This window comes from Poecilia formosa, unplaced genomic scaffold (assembly GCF_000485575.1).
Source record: "Poecilia formosa unplaced genomic scaffold, Poecilia_formosa-5.1.2 Scaffold201, whole genome shotgun sequence".
NCBI lineage: Eukaryota > Metazoa > Chordata > Actinopteri > Cyprinodontiformes > Poeciliidae > Poecilia > Poecilia formosa.
The window spans coordinates 1,048,619-1,070,290 of record NW_006800140.1 but is presented as its reverse complement, the minus strand read 5'-3'; the positions used below and the strand labels follow the sequence as shown (position 1 = coordinate 1,070,290).

Genomic DNA, 21,672 nt, shown 5'->3' with positions numbered 1-21,672 from the left:
TTATAAAAGCAAATTAACTGAGGGTGAAAGCTGGACTGTTTAATCACTTTAGTAGTAAAAATAACCATTACGCAAACAGACAAATTATCTTAAACCTGTTTTTAATGCGTTTTCAGGAAAAACTAAGAAATTTTTTTGTTAAAGTTTCATGTCTCTGGAATGAAAAATTGAATTTTCAGTAATTCTAAATCTACATTCTAAAGTTTGGAAAATTTGGATTTTAATAAAGAAAACAATTATCCAGCCAAAAAATAAAAGTAATTTCTAAAGCAGTTAGCTCTTTCTATTCTGATAGCCAAACATTAGTGGAAAGTTTAGTGGAAGGAAAAAGTCAGATGCTACACCCAAAAGTGACCAGCTTTTATCACAACCTGGAAAACATTTACTCCACAAAAACTCTTGAAATATTTCAGCTCTGTTAGTTTCTGGTTTTGAAATAATTATGTCAAACTGCCTGCAAACTACAGCTTCTCACTACATTTATCATGAAGTCTCTGCCAAAAACAAACAAAATAAAATGTTGTGAACTTTGACCTGTGGAGCTGTACCGTATCATATCTGTGAATAAATGTATTTTTGCAAATGAGGAAATCGAGTGCAGCGGTTTTGCCATTCACTTGTTTATTAATTATTTAGAAACACACACACACAAAAAAAAAAACATTAAATCTTCAAACCTAAAATTATCTGCCCGGAAACCCAACCAGCCAATCAGAGCCGAGCGTTGACATTCAAAAACATCTAAGTAGAAACCACTCTAAATACTTCACAATGTGCCCCTACTGCCCAAGCCTGATATGTAATGTCATTAATATTTTCCTCTGCTGCGCTGAAATCTGCTGCCGCCGCCATCTTTGGGTTCGACCACGAAGGAACAAAATAATTTGAGACGAAGTGAAATGTCGAAGATTTGATGCAGAACAGTCAAAAACATTCAAAGCTCATTTAATCCTGGACGAAGCGCTGACTGAAACCAAGAAATAAAAAATAAAGTCGGGACAAAGTGCAGCAAGCACCTGAGAGAGAGAGAGAGAGAGACGCCGCTCTCACCTTCAACAATCGCGTTTATTGCTTGGTGAGAGAAGTGCATATTTTTCAGGAAATACTTCTTAAAACCAGAGCCGTTTACTTTCAGCTCCGTCTGACATCAAAGTGACGCGTTTGGAAAGAAAGGGAAGAAAAATGCATGAGTTGACCGACGTAAAGGCGCACGCACACACCAACGGACGCACAGTGCAGGGATCGCCATGGAAACGTCTCGGGGTTTGCGACTAAACGTGTTTTTAAAAAAAGAGACAGCATGGATTTACCCCTGAGGTGTTTCAATCATAAAACCCTAAAAACGACGCATGATTGAGCGGCTAAAAACGGCTCCGCAAAACCTGAGAGGAGTCGGCCGGCCTTAAAAAAAAAAAATCTGATGAAACTCGAGTCAAACATTTTGGTTTGTGCTGCTATTGTTTTAAAAGATTACATTTCCAGAGGTCAAAGGTCAACTAAGTCGCCCTTCCTCACGTTTACAAAATCAAATGAAGTTGGTGTCAAACGTTTGTGCTGCTGTCATTTAAAAGATGTTTCCAGAGGTCAGAGGTCAAAGAGCGCCACAACATTTACAAAAATCTAATTTTGTGCCGGTTAGGTGGTGTGCTGCAAAAATGTTTAGCTGCACAAACAAAAACCAATTTATCGATGTTATTTTTGTCAATGTGATGGAGGGCAGATTGATCTCTGGAAACTTGTTTTACAGTCTTAAGAATTATAGCAGCACAAATTAAACATTTTGCAGCACAAACAGCACAATTAATATTTTGTAAATGTGGGGAGTGGCGCATATCCTCTGGAAACCTTTTTTTCAAATCTTAATAATAGCAGCACAATTTCTGCAGCACAAATAAAAAATAATTAACTTTGTGGCTAACCTTTGACCTTTGAAACATTAGCAGCTTTAAAATTGTTGCTGCACAAACCAGCAGAAATGTTTTTAAAAATGCATCAAACACATCAGTTTTGGGCGGCTGGGAGCAAAGTGACCTCTGGAAACATTTTTTTTTTAAAATATTTTAAAAATCATAACGGCACAAATGAAACTTTTTGCAGCACAAACATTAAAATTATATACATTTTGTTTGAGTTGTAAAAATGGGAGGAAGATCAAGTTGATCTGCCATCAGGAAACTTTTAAGATTATACCTCCACAAAAATCTTTGAACATTTTTGCTGTGTAAATGTAGCACAGTTGATTCATTTAATTTAATTTAATGTTGTACATGTAGGTTCAGGTTGACCCTTGACCTCTGGAAACAATATCTTCAAAATGAAAGCAGCACAAAAGTAACATTTTTAAAATTTTTGATTTTAATGTGAAGAGAGGATCCAGTTGAGTCTGGAGACTTTAAAAAATTTACAAATTACATAAATTGCAGCTGAAAAGAGATTCTGAACTGTAATTTATGTGGTGGTGGGATCCATTAACCTTTGACCTCTGGAAACATTCATTTAAAATGAAAGCAGCACAAAAAATGTTAGCAGCAGAAACATAAAAACTGTATTTTACATAACTTTTGTTCAAATGTAAGGAGGAGCAAGCTGATCTCTGATGTCCAAATTTTATAACTTACAGTGGAAAAGAGATTTTGTAAATATTTACTAATATCTTTGAAACGATGGCAGCACAAACGTTTGAGGCCAATTTAGTTGGATTTGAGTTGCAGTGCCGACTTCACTCAGGTCTCCTCAGAGGGCGCCAACAGATAAAACTCCCTCACCAAGCAAGCTTTAAAAACTACAGAATAAGGCTTCGTAAAATGCGTACATTTGAATAAAACGTCGGAGTGCCTTGGTAGGTAGAGCTACTGACTTGGACTGGGAAGCACCCCCTAGTGGTGAAGTGAAGCTCCTGCATAAAGTTTCTGGTTAACGTGGTTCTACTTCGCCTACGGAGCGCTGCAGCGTGAGAGTGAGGTGAGACCGCTATGGTTGTCACAGCTAGTTTAAAAAAACGACCACAGCTAACTTTGGGGGTACTTCGCTTACTGAGCATCTCTTCTCCATCTTCCAGTGCATTGGCGTGTCGCCTGCACACATTCCACACACACACGGTCAGGGGAACCTCAGGAAGGCGAAGCTTCTTCGGCCTCGCTCACAGTTTGGCGGCCATGAAGTTGATGTGAGGCTTCACCAGCGGGAACAGCGGCAGGCTCCTCTTGAACTCCGTCATGTCCTGAATCAACGTCGGCTGAAAAGAAGAAAAACAAAACAAAAAAAAAACGTTTGATGTGGGAACAGAAATAAAAATAGCTTAAGGTTGTTTTCACACCTGATAGTCCGGTAGATTTTATTCAACTTTTGTTACATTTTTAGACAAACTTATTCCCCTCCTGCCCTGTGGGGGCGCTGCACCAAAAACCACTGAAGGAAACGACATGAAAACCTCTGAAAGACACCGAGTGCAACTTTCTTCTTCACGAAATGTAAGCAAAAACGTAGTGGTGTCAGATTTTAGCGGTTGTAGGATTTCTCTTGTCGTTTGTAAAATACCACGATTCATTTCTACCGCTAAACCTTTGCGTTTTTTTGGTTTCATTTACCCAGAATGCCCTGCGTCGTAGTCCACTTCCTGCTTTCATACCTCCCCAAACGAAACAGACTTTCCAGACAAACGGACTGGAATTTGATTAATATAGAAAGTTACACGCAAAAAAATAAATAAATAAAAAATGTTGTCAGAGTTTTTTGGTATTTAGCTAATAGAAATAATTTTGCTAATTCTAATTAGCCTGGATCCAGAAAAGGTTAGTCTGTTTTATTTTCAGTGGAAAAATAAAAGTCATTCTCTGAGAACCAGAGGTGGTGTTTACCTGAGGCAGGGACGGAGCGGGGGCCAGGTTGACGTCGTTCTGGGCAGGAAACTCTCCGACTATCGGACCTGTTGCACAGAAACGAAACGTCAAGGCGACCGAAGCCGACAGGGATGGAAAAGAAAAGCAGGAAATCCTCCAGAGACTCACAGGAGTCCATCTCTCTGGACAGAACGTGAACGGACACTTTGTGTCTCTTTGCAGCTTCCACTGTGAGCCGCTCCTGCAAACAGAGCATCAACTTTTTTAATTACAAAAAACATTAAATGCATATATAAAATTACTGAAAAAAATACGGAAAATTCAGTTTGAACTGATTTGGGATAAATTTGCCAACATAAAGTGAAACCACTGTCAAATAATTTTCAGTTACAGCTTAACTATTTAGTTGATTTTTTCTTTTTAAAATAACCTTTAGTGATTCTACTCTGTTTTAGAGTGTAATCACTGAGAAAATGAGTGATTAACACTTTACTGGTGAAATTAAATTTTCTGGAGCCGTCACTGCGTGGAGTTTATCCATTTATAAATAATTTATTTTAAATGTTTTTCAAGCGACAGATCTACAACTTGTTCTGCTGAACAAGTTGTAGATCACGTAAAATAAGCATTTAAATGAACATACATATACATACATATATATATATATATATATATACAAATAACAGTAAATAAAGACCTAAACTAGGGTAAATACAGAAGTGTAAAAAGTGCTTGAAGGATTTATTTCCCTCTCTGGTTTAAAATGCCTGAGTTTAAATTTAAACCAATTATGTTACTCACTCTGTAAAACTGCATTATGTTTTCTTTAGTCAATGTCTTCAGATGAGCAACTTCAATGTTATCTGAAAGGCAAACAGAAGTTTAAACATAATTAGCTTGAAGCATTTAGAACTGCATAAAGCAGCAAACCTGCAGAAAAACTGTTTATCCAACAGTGTGACTGTTTTAACTGAGTCATGAAAACTCAGTTAAAACACATTAAAAACAAAAACTTTCATGTTTTTTAGTGGTTTTATATGATAAATACACTACTGCACAAAATGTTTTTTTCTTTTTTAAACTAAATAAGAATCTGAGATGTGTGACGTTCGTTTGTCTTCAGCCTGATTCTGGACTTTGTAGATAGAAAAAAGAACAAACTAGTAAATTTCCACCAAAAACTCAGAAATTTTGTAGAAAAAAAATTCTACAAAATTTGACATTTGAAATTTCCACTGTTTTTTGTGGAAAATTTTAGTCTAAAACTTTTTTTTTTTCCTAGCAACTTTTCTCACCATTTCCTAGAAAACTGACATTTTCGAGATAAATTTTCAAAAGAAATTTTATACATTTGAAATTTAGAAATTTCTGAATTTTTTGTAGAGAATGTAAAATATTAATCTAAAAACAAAATTTTCTAGCAAATTTTATTGTTTTTTTCTACTACTTACAACTACTTTAACCCTTTCATGCATAGTGGTCACTGCAGTGGACAGCAGTCAAAAAGCCATTTTCTTGTGCTTGTGGATTTTTATGTTATAAATGCACACAGACCACTGAAGTGGACACTAATGGATCATAAAATCCACTATCAACTACTGGCCATCCGCTGCAAATGCAAAAAATTATTTTTGTTAAATCCAATATGGCCGACGACAAAAAAGCGTCGCCAAGCGACCCGGTCCTTCCTTCTACTGTAGACGACTCTTGCAGGTAAAAAAATAATATTGTGACATCAGATAACCCCTAAAGAACAGTACTACTGATGGATTTTTCAAATAACTTTGTATTTGGAGAAAATTACAGTTGATCACCTAAAAAGAAAAAAAAAACCTTTTTTTTTTTACAAAAATTTTTATCTACATTTTTATGCCTTAAGGAAATAAAAAAATGTTTTAAAATATCCTGACACAAAGGATCAATTCATGCATGAAAGGGTTAATTTTGCATCTAGTTTGGGTTTCATTTGGGCTCGACTGAATAAATTCATCTTCAGGAAAGAGAGGATTTGGGTCACTTTGATTCAAAACATTTTCTATTGTTAGCCAAGTCTAAGAAGGACTAAAAGCTGAATTCGGTGCAGCTTTTCATTACCTCTGTCGAAGTTGTACTGCTGGGAGATGATCTCGCCCCAGTACTTGGCGCACTCGGCGGACAGCTTCTTGGGTTTGTCCAGGCGGCGGATGGCCAGGGCCTGGATGTGCTTCTGGAAGGCCTCCTCGCTCATGTCCTCCAGCGCCTTCTCCATGGTGCGCAGGAACGCCTCCACCCGGCTCTCCAGGTAATGGGGGGCCTTCTCCGACTGGATGATGAAGCGCAGGCCCTGGACCCCGTTGGCTCGGCGGGGCCCGCTGAACACGATGTAGCCTTAGAGGGCAGCCGGAGTTTGAGGGTTATTTTGGGGGTCGTGTGGATTAGCTATGACTACAAGCAATAAATCAATTAATAATCACATTATAACTTAAAATGAGCTCAATAATTTCCATTTGTGCCATTTATTTGTGAAATACTTTTGGTCTAGTTTCTAAAGAAAATATTTTATTACACTTGAAATAAGACAAAACTAACTTATAAGTAACTTTACAGCTTGTTTCAGGTTAGTAGTGCCATTAATATTGAGGGAAAAGTTCAGTCAACTGTCCCAGCGCAGTTTCCTAGCAACGCCAGCCAAGCCCAGGCCGTTGCTTAGCAACCGAGTTCTAGTTCCACGGCAGATTATTTCACTTAAAACAAGAGAAAAATGTATTTTAATAAGTGAACTAATCTGCCACTGGAACCAATACTTGTTAATCAATATTAAGGAATTATTTACTTACAAAAAGCTCCTGTTTATCGCTGGAAAGTTACTGAAAAATCAGCTTTGTCTTATTTCAAGTTTACTAAGATACTGACTCTGTAAAATTTTGTGTTTTTGCATTTTTCCACCAAACAAAAAAAAAAATCTGGATAACAAAAATCTCCAGTTTGGTGTTTTGGTCTCAACGAGGACAGTTTAATTTACAGAAACTTCATAGTTCCTTTTATTTGTAGTTTCTGCTCTATTTTGGATATTTAAAGTGTTTTCCAGTTTTAGTATTAAATGTTCATTAGGATTCAAGCTAAAACTGTAACCTGAGGTGGAATATGATGGAGTTTTTATTTTTATTTAGTTTAATGTAAAATATATATATTTCTACAGTTTTGGCTTAATTATGATGCTGAGCGAGTTGTTCTTTCAGCAAACTGCATTTTTCAAGTTTGTATGCTCCAGTTCATGATTAATTGATTACTAAATTAGTTGATAATTTTGACAATTGATTAATCGCGATTAATTTGATTAAACAGAGTATTTAATCAGAGTTAGGTGGTGTTTAAATGAACGTTTCTCGTGTCCACTGGTGGACGTGAGGGGAGCTGACCCAGCTGCTCTTTGGTCCTCAGCGTGTTGAAGCAGGGCTCAGAGATGATCTGGCAGAACAGCTCCAGCAGCATGTTGTCGTTGGTGGTCTGCATGTCCGTCTGGTAGTAGATCTCGATGCCGCAGTGGTTGTGAACTTCGTTTCTCTGCTGGTAAACATACCAGCCACCTGAGAGAAAACATGAGACAAACACACTTATAAAGCTAATACTTACAGTTCTGCTCACTTTTCATTGAATATGACATCCAAACATTTCCTCAAAAACTTACTTGGTTACTAATTCAATGTACTTTAAAAATACTTAGCGTTGAACTTTTTAAAATCTACATACATACAATTGATTGATCTTGATTAATCCTGTTAATCGTTTCAGCGCTACTTAACTAAAAACTAAATTGATAAAATTCAGAGGTTTGTGAATTTTCTGCTTTCTGCCTCTGGTTGAATTTCCCTGATTCAATACGGATCCGACCCGGTGACCCGGTTGACATCCTCTCATGTCCCTCTGGGCCGAACCGAGTTTAATCAGATCTTTAAACGCGCCACGGCGTCACCATGGCGACGTTGAGCGGAGGCCGACCTACCGTCCGGGACCTGCACCTCCCTGTAGCGAATCAGCTGGCTCGGGAGGAGGGGCTTGGTGTGAGCGTGCTCAATGAGCGTGTCCTCCACCATCTGCATCATGCCGAGAGCAGACTGGGGAAAAAAACAAAACACAGGAAAAATATTCTGTTAAAGTTAAATCACAGAGGAGGCGTTAATTTATCCTCCTTTAATGTCATTATTTTTGATTTGTGACTTTTCTAGGATATTTATAAGCATTTATGGCTTTCTCAGGTAAAAAGCTGAAAGGTGAGAAAATGTCACAGACAAAAGGTTTATAGGAAAGTGCAAAAAAAAGAACAAAGAAAACAAATAAAACTATTTACTACTGATAGTAGTAATAATAGATCAATCGTAGCAATTATCTCCTTATTTTCAAGATGATCCTCATTATTTTAATCATCATTATTTTGAAAATTATTTTCATTATTTTATTTGATCATCAATTCCCATTATCATTTTTCCATTGTTTTTATTATTTTGTTTCCATTATTATTAATTATTTTATTTTTAATGTTTTATTATTTTCATTTATTATTATTATTAGTAGTAGTAATATGTAATAGTAGTTTTGTATTTCCTTTATAAACACATATAAAGTACACAGTATTATTACTGACAGAATTATCATTCGTCAATCAACTGTGTGTCAGGAAACAAGAACTGGTTTCAAGGAAACAAAATTAATTTTCCCAAAGTAAAACTGAACAAACCTCCTTGGTGATGTTGCCATGGAGCAGAGCCTCGATGTGTAACCGTGACAACAGCTCAGGTATGAACGCCCTGAGGCGGGGGAGAGTTACGTCTGGAACACAGACATTAGTAATCAATCACAGAGCAACTCAAAGTTTTAAATTCAACCATTTTCAAGGTAAGTCTAAAAACTTTTCCAGCGCCCCTTTGGAAATATTTTATAGAATTTAATGTTTTGAAATTGGGTCTCTGTCTCTTTAAGAAGCTCCTGGTCTTTCTGAAACTCCGCCTCCAGGAAGTCATCATAACATGGCTCTCCTATTGACCCTTCAACATTTTTACTAGAAACTAAAAAAACAAAAGGTAGTAGCTCCTATAATGAGCTCAGCAGCTCCACCTGGTGTTTACTAATTGCTGCTGGCTAGTTTGAAGGAGCTGAGTGGAGGAGAAGTTTCCCCCACTCAGGAGGCGGAGCTACGTCCACCCAGGCGTTTTGCTCAGCTGAATGGTTGCCATGGAGATTAAATGATTTCTCAAACATGCATGAAAGAATCAAAGCGACACTCCAGGAATGTTTTCGATGAGAGAATAACGTTACTGTGTAAAGCTCCTAAAGTCCATTTTACATGACACTGTCCCTTTAAATGGGAGTAAACAGAAATACAGGAAGTGACCCACCATCGAGCGACTCTCTGAGCTCGTCTTTGGTCCACCCGACCTCAGTCATCAGTAGGCGCAGGTAGTACATGGCGTGCTGGTGCGGCTGCTCGGCTCTGAAGTTGTTCAAAGATCTCATGTACTGGAAAGAAAAGAAAAGAAAAATCACGCAAAATGGAGGCAAAAAAAAAACAACAACAAAAAAAACAGACTAAATGTCTAATAAACTGAGTATTAAAACTTACCGCCTCTTTGATGATGTCAAAACGCTTCTCGTCGATCTCGAAGGTCGCCATCTTCTCGATGATCTTCTTCAGCAGGATGTGCTGCTTGTCGTTGTAACCTTTGACCGAAAGCTGCAGCGAACGGCAGCAGGAAACAGGAAGTCCAGAAAGACAATCTCTCAGTTTAAAGAGCAGGAAAGCTGAAGGTTTTAGCACATTTTCACATCGGCTCAAACCTGAGCGTGAATTTATGACCGATGTGTCCTGAACGACGGAGGAGGATTGACCAGAGGAAGAGACGAGGGGTTGGGTTTTCAGCCCAAATTTAAAGAAAACATGAACTTTCTAAACTTCTAGTCAAAGAGAAATGAGAGGAATTTGTGAGGAAGGAAAAAAAGAAAGGATAAAAACAAAGGGATAAAAAAGTTACAAAGGAAAGAAGGAAGAAAAAGGGACAAAGAAAGTAAAGCAAAATGGATACAAATAAAGGAAGCAAAAATGGAACAGAAAGGAAAAAAAAGTTATGAAGAAATAAAGAAAAAATGATGAAGAAAGGAAGGAAGGAAGGAAAAGAAAGAAAAAAGCAGAAAGAAAAGCAGTATTTTGTTTTTTGTTTAAAGTACATTAATTAATCTGCATCAAGAAAATTAAACATTAATTAAACATTTCTGCACTGGTTAATGTTAAATAATCTGATACAAACTGGAACATATTGATGACATCAGTATCAATGTTTCTGTTCCAATTGAGACATAATCTAAAACAAACAATGAATCAGGATTTGAAACTAAAATCTGTCCGAAGTGCATTTCCTTCATGGCGCTGCCGCCACAGCGCCCCCGGTGGTGACACCTGGTAAAGGTAACGCATCCCAACTCTGCTGACCTCCAGCTGCTGACGCAAAGCGATTATAAAAAATCTCACCGCCAGGCAGCGGCTGGGACAGCGGTCATAAATTCACAGGAAGCCGACGGACGCTCGTTAGGATGGAGCAGAACGTTAGAGAGGAAAGCAGGGAAGCAGAGAGCAAAAAAATAAAAACACACAAACACGCATGCAAAATGCCCAGAAAATGGAGTCAAAGTTTTATCAATAATCCATCACCAAGAAACCCAATCCCAATCCCAGGAGATTTATCCAAGATGCTCTGGGTGATTATGGATTTAAAATTAATAATCAGTTTCTGAACCAGTTGAAAAAGTTAATTTTTACCAACACAGTCCACCTCTTATTGTGACAGTTCCTTATATTTTTACATCACATACGTTTCTCAAATAAGTAAAAAATATTTCGTATAAGTCAAGATGTTGGCATGTTAGAGGAAACAAATAAAAATAGCTCTGCTTTGATTACGTTTCTCTCTAATTTTACAGTTTGATGTTTTTCCAAAACATTTCCGAGCAGAAGAAGCTAAAATTTTAACTTACAATAATCATTAAGTTCAAATAGTTTCAATCTGTTTCCAAAGTTTCAACAGGAAGAAATGGTTATTACTGACTTTAATTTTCTCATTTCTTCCTCTGCAGGAACTAATTATTTTACATTCTCTGTTAATCTTGCTTCCATGGTTCTGTTTCGCTGCGTCATAAAGTCATTTTCCTCGTTAACAGTTCCTTTGGTTTTCTTGTTTGTTCCTGAATTATTTTGTCTCTTTCGGACCCCAGTGGGTCAGAAGTTTCTCTCCACTGTCATCCCATGCTTGTCTACATTTTAAATCAAATACTACTTATTGAAAAACAAATAATTTACAGTTGAAACCAGATATTTACAAACACAGTAATTATAGAAATGTTACTTTTTCCACACCATCATTTCCACCATTCTGGGTCAGAAAGGTTTACCTACAAATTTAGAGAATTATCGACATTATGTTCATATTTAGTAGCATTGCCCAGCTGATGTCTCTAGATTTCCATATAATGTTCTCTAGCTGCTAGTTAGCAAGAAAGGGTTTATTAGCAGCTAGTTAGCACTAGCCTCAACTGTCTACAGTCAGAGCATAAGACTTCTGTATGAAACTCAAACTTTTGCCTGCTAAAAAAGTCCAAGAAAAATAAACTACAGAGCATTCAACAATAAATAGTCATATTTAAGACCTTATTTAACGTATTTAAGGCCATCTTGATATTTTCTAATGAATTTTAGAAACGGGAATTTAAGAATCCGCAGAAAACCTGATGTTGCTTTGCAGCAATGGCTTCTTCCTCTCTGAGTGGCATTACCGTCGCTGCTAGTAGGGAAACTGTAGAAAATGACACTCTCTTCACAAAATGTTTTGCTCTTGAATCAAGGTTGATTTTCACATTTCCTACCAAAACATGTTAATCACAGAACCGTCTAATTCCTGAACAGTTTGTAGATTTTCACCACAACATCGAGTCACAACACAGCTTCATTTATTACATTTAGAAACTGGTGATCAGGCCCAAAATCTGGGTTTGGACCTTCAGAGACGCATAAAGACGGTTACACAGTCAGTCTTTTGGCACCTGAAGATCATTTCCAGGATTAAAAAACTAATTTCCCTGCAAAATCTAGAGAAACTCATCCATGGATTTATCTTTGGTCAATTTAAAACACAAAATAATAAATGTTGCCTTCATTTAACTAAAATTAGATTCTTATAAAGTCATGACATCAGTTCAGCCTTCCCAAACGTTAACATGAATGTGTGTAAACTTCTAAATTTATTATTCTGGACCAATTATATTCCGGGTAATCCCAACTGACCCCAAAACAGCAGAAACGTCTCTGATGTCTGTAAATACCAGGTTCAGCTGTAACTCATGTGCAGGCTAAGGAACATGTCAATTAAAACCTGTGTAGAAAACCAAGCCATTTGCGTTTTGTTAAACCCCTCAGAGGCAACCTCTGAACCAGCCCACACACTCCAAACAGCTTACTTACGGTGAGGGCATTCATCACTGCGGATATGTCATAGACAAGCCCGGCCAGGTGGGCTGGATATGCATACTCTCTTAAATTATCCTTCAGTAACCTCAGAAACAAGTAGGTCATGTTGCAGTGCACAGGATCTGTATAAAGGTAGCGACTAATGGAAGAGGAGAAAAAAGCAAAAAGGGAAAAAGCAAAAAAATATATATTTTTTTTATTTGGGAGGAATGGAGGGTAGAGAGATTGGACCAAAAAATATAAGAAACAAAACAAAAACAAAAAGAAGGGAAGAATGATTTAACCAAGGAACTGAGTATGTATATGCAGCCAGATGACCAGCTTTCTGTCGCAAAGGGAAAACTCGTCTCATCAGATTGTGTTTAAAATGATGTGGTTGATAAGCGATGCAAAAGCACAGATGAAGGAAGACAGAGGCCAGACGGACCAAGCCTGGGTTGGAAGGCATGTGTGAATAAATCGCTTTCAGGCGTCAGGAATCCTAAATGAACGCTGCGAAAACACAAAACCTTACCAAGTAATTCTGGTCCATGTTTCTAGTACACTTGAAATAAGACAAAACTAACTTACAAATAACTTTTCAGGAAGAAATAACAACTGGTTTTAAGTCAACAATTCCTTAAAATTGCAGAAAAAGTATGAGGTCATTTGCAGATTATTTCTCTTGTAATAAATTTTTTTTTCTCATATAAGTGAAATAATCTGCCAGTGGAACCAGAACTGGGTTGCTAGGCGACAGGCTGGGCTTGGCGGGCGTTGCTAGGTAACGGCGCAATGGCAGTTGACTGAAAGAAACTGGAACTTTTTCATCAATATTAAGGAATTATTGACTTAAACTCTTGAATGTTTCTGAAAAGTTACTTATAAGTTAGTCAAGTCTCATTTTAAGTGTAGCAAAATATTTTCAGAAGAAACGACACCAAAAACTTGGCAAAATTTAGTTATTTCTTGCAGTAAAAGTCTTAACTTTTATGCTAATTTGTTTAGGAAGAAGATAAAGTTTTTCAAATGACGACACCAGGGGGTCGTCCTGGTGCTGCGTCGTTTTTCCTCACAGGAACAACAAAAAAAAGGTCAAATCACCATCATCATCACCTGTGAACCCAGGACAGGTTGAGCCAGTCTAACGGTGAATAAGGGAGTGACGGCGGGAACATGGAGTCTAGGATGCGACGGGAGGCGGGAGGGGGGGTCTGCATACTTACATACATCCCATAGACGGTATTTTGGAGGTCATAGTTCAAGCCTGCTAGCTCGGCTGCATATGCATACTCGTTGAGGGAGTCCTTGAGGAGCTCCAGGTACAAATACGCCATGTTACAATGCAATGGGTCCACGTATGCAAACGGGCTGCAGAAAAAATTACAGCGATCAAACATTACATGCAGACAGTTCCACTGCAGCAGGGGTGTCCAAACTTTTTACCACGTGTGTTATAGACTCAAAACACAACCTAAAATCAAGCAAATAAAGTAGCCGGATGTCTACTGCAGATCCAAAACCTGAAAGGGATTTTTACATTAGGGCCTCTTTAAATAAAATAAAATGAGTAAATTTCTGCAAAAAATTAAAACACTTTGTGATTAATCTCAGAAATTTATTAGAAAACTTTGAATTTTCTAAAAGATTTTTCAAAAGACAACTTGACATTTTAATTTCCAAGTTTTTTTTTTTTTTTTTACATAGACTTACTGCTTACTACTACTTTAATTCTGCATGTTTGCTGTATTAAAATAAATACATTTTGTTTCCGTTTTTTGGGCTTGATTGAATACATTTATTTTCAGTAATAAGGACATAATTTGGGTCACTTTATCTCAAATGTTTACTATATTTATCCAAGTTTAAAAAAAGAACGGAAGCTGATTTAGGTGAAGCAAAGTAGACTTTTTAGTAAAAGTCTCTGGATAAACTCAGTTTTACCTTTTGCTAAAACATTGGTTATAAAAAGATGAACACTTTGTGTTTTACATTTTCCTGTATAAGAAATTAACGATTTTTGCCCTGACTATAAATTAAAAGTCTCCATTTGCATCTACAGACCAAATCTGTATAATTTCTGAATTGCATAAAATCAGTCTTTCATTAAATAGACTGATTTAATAAAAAGACACCCCTGCTGTAAAGCGGCAGTTTGTCGTCTCCATTATCAGGGCTGTGTCAGCAGATTCCTCTAAACTGAATCCAGTGAACAATATCCCTACTTTTCTCCAACATTAGGATGCTGCATTTAAGTTAATAATCTGGAATTATTTAACTTGAGAATTAAAAAAAAAGAAAAAGCAGCTATAAAAACCAATAATTAAAAAAACTTAACATTTTGTTCATGTTTTGTGGTGTTAAAAAAATTAACCTTTTAATTTCCTGTACAATTCAACTGAGAAAAGGAGAAAAATATTAAATAAAACAGAGAAGCTGCAAAAACAGAGCGCTCCTTTATGTGCAGAAAATAAAAATAAATCAAATTTTATTTAAATGTTTAGACTTCTTGAGTTCACATTCGCCCTGATTAAACTGAAATAATACGCAACTGTCCTGTGATAACCTGCATCCGTTGGCAATAGTTTGGCAAAACGGATCACAAGATCTCAAAAGTATCAGTCAGGAGAAGGAAAAAAATCCAATATCTTTAAAGAGTTGCAGGCAGGAAGATTCTCCAGTAGCAGTCAGTCTTCCATCAACTCTGAAGAGGCCTCTGACTTGAGACTGTTCCTGTTTATCTGTCTGACGACATGCTAACAGTTCAACATCCAAGCAAGTTAGATATTTCACACCAACATGTCTTGGATGACATCATCACTTGTTAGAAAGCTCTGCTAATCCGCCTCATTTGCTTTTGCCACTTCTCTTTAATTCTGTTTGGTTATAAACCTGAGCAGATGGAGATGCTGGAGTAGGGGATATTATCTTTTCCCTTTATAATCGATGGAAGAGATGATTTGAACATCTTTCTTCTCTTTCAAAGTGTTGGTTAAACTCTCCTGTATTCAGGTTCTTTCAGTTCTACTTTTTCTCTCTGACAGATTGGTTTGTTTTCAGTTGAACTGTACAGGATTTATGCCAGTTAAAGCTGGGATGATGTCACAAAAATCAGAATAAGAAGCCAAAGTCGCTCTAAAACCTGAAATCCTTGTAAAAAGTATTAAAAACAAACCTAAAGAACTCAAAGTTCAGGCAGGCCTTTGGGAGGAAGAATTTGTCGTCTTGTTTAAACCACACCTTGCTCATTGCAGTGTCCTGAAAAAAACCCCACACAAAACACATGATTATTAGTTTTATTTTCACTCAATTATCATTCTGCTAAATTAAACCTTCAAAGTTTAAACTGAAGATTCTAAAGAAAAATAAAAGAAATCTGCATCAAAATGATTAAAGTTAATCCAATGTAGGCTGTGAATGTTTACGACTACGGATGCAAACAATTAACCTATGATTAACTGTCGATTAAATGAACAGATAAATGACATCTTCTTAAAAAGAATAAAGTACAAAAAAAAACAAAAACTTAGTTGTGTAGGAACTAGAATCACGAACATCGGCCTAATTATACTCAAGCATTCAGACCAAATAAGAAAATAATCAACCCCAAAAAGTTTAATATTTGCAATCATACTAACATTTATGTTTTGCATCTTCATTTTTTACCAGATAAAATAAAAAAGGCACAAAAAGTTTGTCTTAATATACGTTTTTTGGTCCCAAAGTCCTTTCAACTCAATGATTTTGGGCCTCACGGAAAAACGTTTCGACTTGGACCCGTCTTTTAGTGTTGTAGTTTGACCTCCATCCAGCAGAGGGCGCCACTGATGATCCTAAAACGCAACCAGCTGATACAGAAATAAAGATGGCGCCCTTACCGAAAAGACAAAGAGAAATGGTCCAAATAGAGTCCATACTGGGACGAAAAATGCACTTTATGCGGTTCTGTTTTGAAATACAAGTTTCACCTTAATGGCAGCGTCAATTTCTCATTTAAAAATTATTCATGTGCTACAAAGGCAAGGATTTGATGACAACAGAAAAGCAGAAAGAATAATACAGAAAAATATTATGGAAAAACATGACGCCAGTAAGGAAGGTTGATTTTGATGTTTTAGTTTTAACTTTTCTTCCAGAGTATTGATACTGTGTGAACATTTCTTTTTATGGGATAATTCACATACTGTATTATTTTCATATTTTATTGTTTTAAATTCAGCAACCTAAGAGTTTCCTGTTTTATTATACTTTATAAATGTATCTTAGTAATGTGAGAAAACCACAACGTTCTGTTTATTCAGTCAGTATTTAACAACATGAAAATTTAATGTCTTTTTAATTAAATATATAGCAAAGACGGTCGGCCTTCTTTCTTCAAGAACAAACTCAGGTTTGTAAGAAAATGTCTGTTTACATCTATAAGACCAATCAACTTTAACTAATCAATAATTTGCATATTGAATGACGGCGCCTCACCTTGATTAAAGTCGGAACCGACGGAGGGTCTTTCTCCAGAGGGTAAATCTCAAAGTTGGTTGGGATGAACTCGTTTCTCATCGGCAACTTGAACTTGCCGTTCAGGTCTGCATTTGCCCAGTTCTAAAACAAAAAAAGACGAAACACTGACCAGCAGAATCCTTTGATACTGATATTCCTGAACCGGCAGGAGAACCGGAACCGATTCAGTTCGACCGACTCTGTGCACCTGGATGCTTTCTTCAGAAATGGCTTCCTGCTTGTACTGCGTGCCGTACCACTCCTCGGTTCGGTCCGTCTGGCCTTCGAAGGACTTCGACACCACTGCAACTCTGGAAAAAGTTAAAATATAAGAAAAAGATCAGGATAGAATAGAGTAAGAACAGAAAAAACTTTAGGAAAACTGTGAAATATCGCAATGACACATTTTCCTCACTGATTTTCCTTCATAAAAGATGTGGAAAGTCCATCCAATTGACCTAATTTGTAAATAAAAAATTAATATTTTAGCCCAACAAGCAGCAGATCCAGTCACTCCTTTAGGACTGTAGTAATTTAAAATATTTTTTAATTAGCAGTGTACCGATTGTAGTTTTCTGGTCGATTATTCATCTTTAAAAAGCCTGATGTGTCGAGTCCAATTTTATTGTCTGAAAAGTCGCTAAAGTTGGAAACTTTGTTGTTTTGTCGACTATTTTTAACCGTGCATGTTCAGATGATCACACAAATTAAAGAAATTGGGGCCTGATTAATCAGTGCACCTGTAAAAATAATAATAGATTTTACTAAGGTTGGGCAGTTATCGCATCGTTGATCATTTATCGCGATAAGATAATTTTGATTTATCGTTATGATAAATTTCAATTAATGATGTTAAAAATCCCCTGAAACTGTCCGTAGTTATTCAGAATATCAATACATATGAAAATATGATTAAATGCAGTTACTGTGAGCAGTTTACTGATACAAATCACACTTTTTATGTGAATGGTGTCCAAAATGTGTTGACAATTATTGTTCATAAATCTAACAGATCTGCTCTTCGATGCTAGCAGGAAGCTCTGTTCACCGTTTGCTACAAACCAGGATGATGAAATAATAAATATATGGAGGAATTTGTTCCAGTTAACCACAACTGGAGGAAAATTAACTGCACCTCCTGCCTGTAGGTGGCAGCATCATGCTGTGTCTGTGCATTTCCCCAGTGGAGACAGAGATTAACTTAAATATGTGGCGATCATTTTAGCCGCCTCAAAAATCAGCAGGACAAAGATCCTAAACTTACAGCATTGGATCAAAGCTGGATCAAAGTGTCAGAATGGCCTAGTCAAAGTCCCAAATTAAAAAAATAAAATAAATAAAATTCTCCATCTGACCTGAATGAGATTGAGCAGTTTTGTAGAAAATAAAAAATGTTCTCATTGTAGGAAAACATCTCCAAAGGTGTTGAAGCTGCAAATGATAACCAACTCAGCACAGGTGTCAAACTAGAGGCCCGCAGGCCAAATCCAGCCCGCCGTAGCCAATCATGAGGGCCACATACACTGAACTTTAAGATAATAGCTGTGTGCTTACACTGCAAAAACAAAACCTACTGAGTAACTTTGCACACTTGAAATAACACAAAACTAACTTACAAGTAACTTTTCAGAAAGACATAAACACTTGTTTTAAGTAAATAATTTTATAATCTTTATTAGTTCTCATTAGGAAACCGGTTTGTCACACTAACCTGACGTTTTCCGGCCGCAGTTTATCGAGAACCATCTCAATCAGATCCGGCCTGAAGTCCTCCAGAAGATACTCGGCTGCAAGAACTTCCTCCAGAGGATAATACTGCAACACAAACACACCGGCTCAGCTAAAAACACCAGAAAAACTCCAGAAAAATAAAGAGGAATTATAACTTCAACAGGCTGGTTTGCTTAAATATAAGGGATATAAAGTTCATAAAACCATTTCTCATTCTGATTGTGCCAACATCCATTTTTAGCTTCAGTCCAGCTAAATCTGTTCAGAACCACAAATGCAAAATGGCTGTTTGAAATAAAATAGTTTCATTTTATATTAAACAAAATAAGTTTGGATTTTTTTTAAGTAAAAATCAGCTTTTCATAAGTCATTTACATTTTTATAAAAATGACAGCCAAAAAAAGACATTTACAACTTATAAGCAAATAACTAACATTTACTATTTTTTATTATACATGATTAGTATAATTTATTGTGTAAATGTTATAAATACCAAGCCTGTAAAAAGTAGTTTTCATTTCTTTTATTGCCTTTTCCAGTAACGATCTACATGATTTCCTCGATCCCAGATAATCGTAGGTCAATGGTTGGATCGATCAATTCTTTAGCATTTCTAGCTAAAGCTATATAGAGCTACACATTGCAGACGTTACACTAATCCTTTGAAACAGCCTGACCAGACGAGAACCTACATGCAGCAAACCGGCGACTTTGGAGGTGTAACCGCGAGGTCGTTCCTTATCCTTAAACCTGAAGGCGACTTTACTAAGATCCTGTAGAGAGAGAGAGAGAGAAAGAGAGACAGAGAGAGACGGAGAGAGAGAGGGAGAGAGAAAAAGAGAGAGACGGAGAGAGAGAGAGAAAGAGAGACAGAGAGAGAGACAGAGAGAGAAAGAGAGACAGAGAGACGGAGAGAGAGAGGGAGAGAGAAAAAGAGAGACGGAGAGAGAGAGGGAGAAAGAGAGATAGAGAGAGAAAGAGACAGAGAGAGAAAGAGAGAGAAACAACGGAGGTCAGAGGACAATTGAAATAAAATAAAATTTTACATGAAATGTATTTTTAACTCAAAGGTTGTAAAAATAATTTAAGTGTAAAACTGCTGACAGTTATCCAGTTCAAAGGGTCGTTACAAACTAACATTGTTCTTCACAGAGGATATGAATGGAAAGTTAAGTGGAAGGAAAAAATGTGCAGATTAGGTAGACAGAGAGAGCTAGCGCTGAGGAACTAGATTTGTAAGGCTATAGAGCTGTAGACCTGTAGATATGGAGCTATAGATATAGAGCTAGAGAGCTTTAGACATACAGCTATAGCTATAGATAGAGCTAGATGTACATCTATAGAGCTGCAGAAGGATATCTTTCTCTTTGCAAACGGCCTCAAAGCATCGTTTGTTGTGACCTGCTGCTACAGGAGTGACCTGAACCAGAACCGACCTTGCATTCGTCGAACACCCATTCCTGAGGCCCTTCGGTGCGAAGCTTCTGGACGTACTGGAACATGTGGAAGATGATGTCCTCGACATGCACTGCAGCGACAAATCACCCTTCAGTCAGCCAACACGCCCACTTCCCATCAGACACACTGCAAACATCTACGGAGGTTATGCACTAGTCGCTTTGCCTAAACCGGCAAAAGGTGTTTAGTAGGAGACTTTAAACAGTTTTACTTTTTAGGTGAAAATAAAACGGCTACTTCAGGAGTTCTGGGTGAACATATTTACAGTCGTTTCATCTTAAATCCAAAATATTTAAATTTCTTGCACAGTTTTAATTAGTTCTCTGAGTGTGGAGTTGTTTTAGCAAACAGCAGGTTTTAGAGTCTGATCACTCCAGTTGTTCAATTAGTTGATAATTATTTCAATAAATTAATTGTCTAGTCAGCAAGTCTTCACACAATCTCTGCAAACCTTTTGAACTGCTGCCAAAAGAACCAACGTTTTATTTTATTATAAAATAAAAAAACTTGTTTTGTTTTACTTTTAAATATATATATTTAAAAATAAATATTTATTTAATGTAAATCATTTATATAAAAAAATGTTTAAAAATAAAAAAGCAAAATTTTATTTAAAAAAAAAACTTTTTTTAAATAATTATTTTTCAATGAATATTTAAAAATACAATAAAAAATAAATTATAAAATATTTTATGTTGAAATATTTATTTAAAAATAAAACGTTTAATTTTTTTAAAATAAAATTTAAAACTAAAGTATTTTATTTTTTAAAAATTAAATACAATTTTAGATTTTATTTGGCAAATGAAATATTTTATTTTTAAATGCATGTTTAAAAATAAATAAAATATTTTTATATAATAATAAAACATTCTGTCTGATGAGGTAAACTCACAGAGCCCCTCCTCCGTCAGGTCGACGTTGATGATGAAGAACATGAATCCTTTGGCTCCTTCCTTCTGGCCTCCAACCAGCGTGTTCACCCAGCCTAGACAGGAAATGCGTTTCATTCGAGTCAAACAGGAAACTCATTCACCGTCCTCAGAACCAAACATTTATTCTGGACTTAAACTCGGTTCTGAGTCGGCTGAATGTCTGAGTTCCCGCTTCTGATTTCACTTTCTACGTAAAGATGTTAACCAAACGATCCAACATGTAAACTATCAGATTACACAGAGAGTTTTATCACTTTTAGTTTTATTTACTGACACAGAGAAGCTGCAGCTTTGAATTCGTCTCTCCAAACATCCTGCAGGTAAGAAACTGAAGATTTAAATCAGTTAAATGTGTTTAAACAGAATCAGGATGAAAGAGGAAAGTTGCTGTTTACAAAGACAACCTGCATTTATTTAGATTTTATGGTTTTAGGAATATATTTAAAATCAGTGTCTGATTGAGTCGAACACAACTTCAGATCAGATTATTTGGTAGTTAGTGATTCAGCTGCAGAAACAGAGGAAGAGGAGAAGAGAGAGAACAGATGGTAATAAGAAAACTAAAAGCGACTGAAGTGACAAACTGATTTTCAGTCAAAGTTTTGTTTATGAAAATATCAAACATATAAATGAGATCAACTTTTAAGGAAATTCAACAGATTTAGAATAAAGTTCGTCAGTAGTGAAAGAGCAAAAGAGAATAAAACGACTGAAAGAGCAAAAAAAGATTGAAAGATCAAAAACA

General features: G+C 36.4%; 1 protein-coding gene across 3 annotated transcripts in view; it reads right to left on the bottom strand.

The window, feature by feature from the left end:
- ide (insulin-degrading enzyme) overlaps positions 1-21,672 on the bottom strand; it is a 40,058-nt gene that overhangs the window by 4,313 nt on the left and 14,073 nt on the right. Inside the window, exons 8-25 of one of the 3 annotated variants that reach the window (XM_016679056.1) lie at positions 20,888-20,980; positions 19,971-20,062; positions 19,227-19,307; positions 18,515-18,618; positions 17,012-17,114; positions 16,783-16,905; positions 15,482-15,564; positions 12,322-12,466; positions 9,436-9,546; positions 9,212-9,332; positions 8,554-8,645; positions 7,822-7,933; positions 7,238-7,405; positions 5,934-6,206; positions 4,641-4,702; positions 4,008-4,080; positions 3,858-3,925; positions 2,346-3,235 (exon numbers count right to left, since the gene is read on the bottom strand). In XM_016679056.1, the coding sequence (XP_016534542.1) occupies positions 3,140-3,235; positions 3,858-3,925; positions 4,008-4,080; positions 4,641-4,702; positions 5,934-6,206; positions 7,238-7,405; positions 7,822-7,933; positions 8,554-8,645; positions 9,212-9,332; positions 9,436-9,546; positions 12,322-12,466; positions 15,482-15,564; positions 16,783-16,905; positions 17,012-17,114; positions 18,515-18,618; positions 19,227-19,307; positions 19,971-20,062; positions 20,888-20,980 (2,000 nt within the window). In that variant the 3' untranslated portion in view covers positions 2,346-3,139. Of the gene's footprint in view, positions 1-2,345; positions 3,236-3,857; positions 3,926-4,007; positions 4,081-4,640; positions 4,703-5,933; positions 6,207-7,237; positions 7,406-7,821; positions 7,934-8,553; positions 8,646-9,211; positions 9,333-9,435; positions 9,547-12,321; positions 12,467-13,532; positions 13,678-15,481; positions 15,565-16,782; positions 16,906-17,011; positions 17,115-18,514; positions 18,619-19,226; positions 19,308-19,970; positions 20,063-20,887; positions 20,981-21,672 lie in introns of those variants that run through there. The other 2 variants (XM_007566945.2, XM_007566946.2) reach the window with 2 other exon arrangements.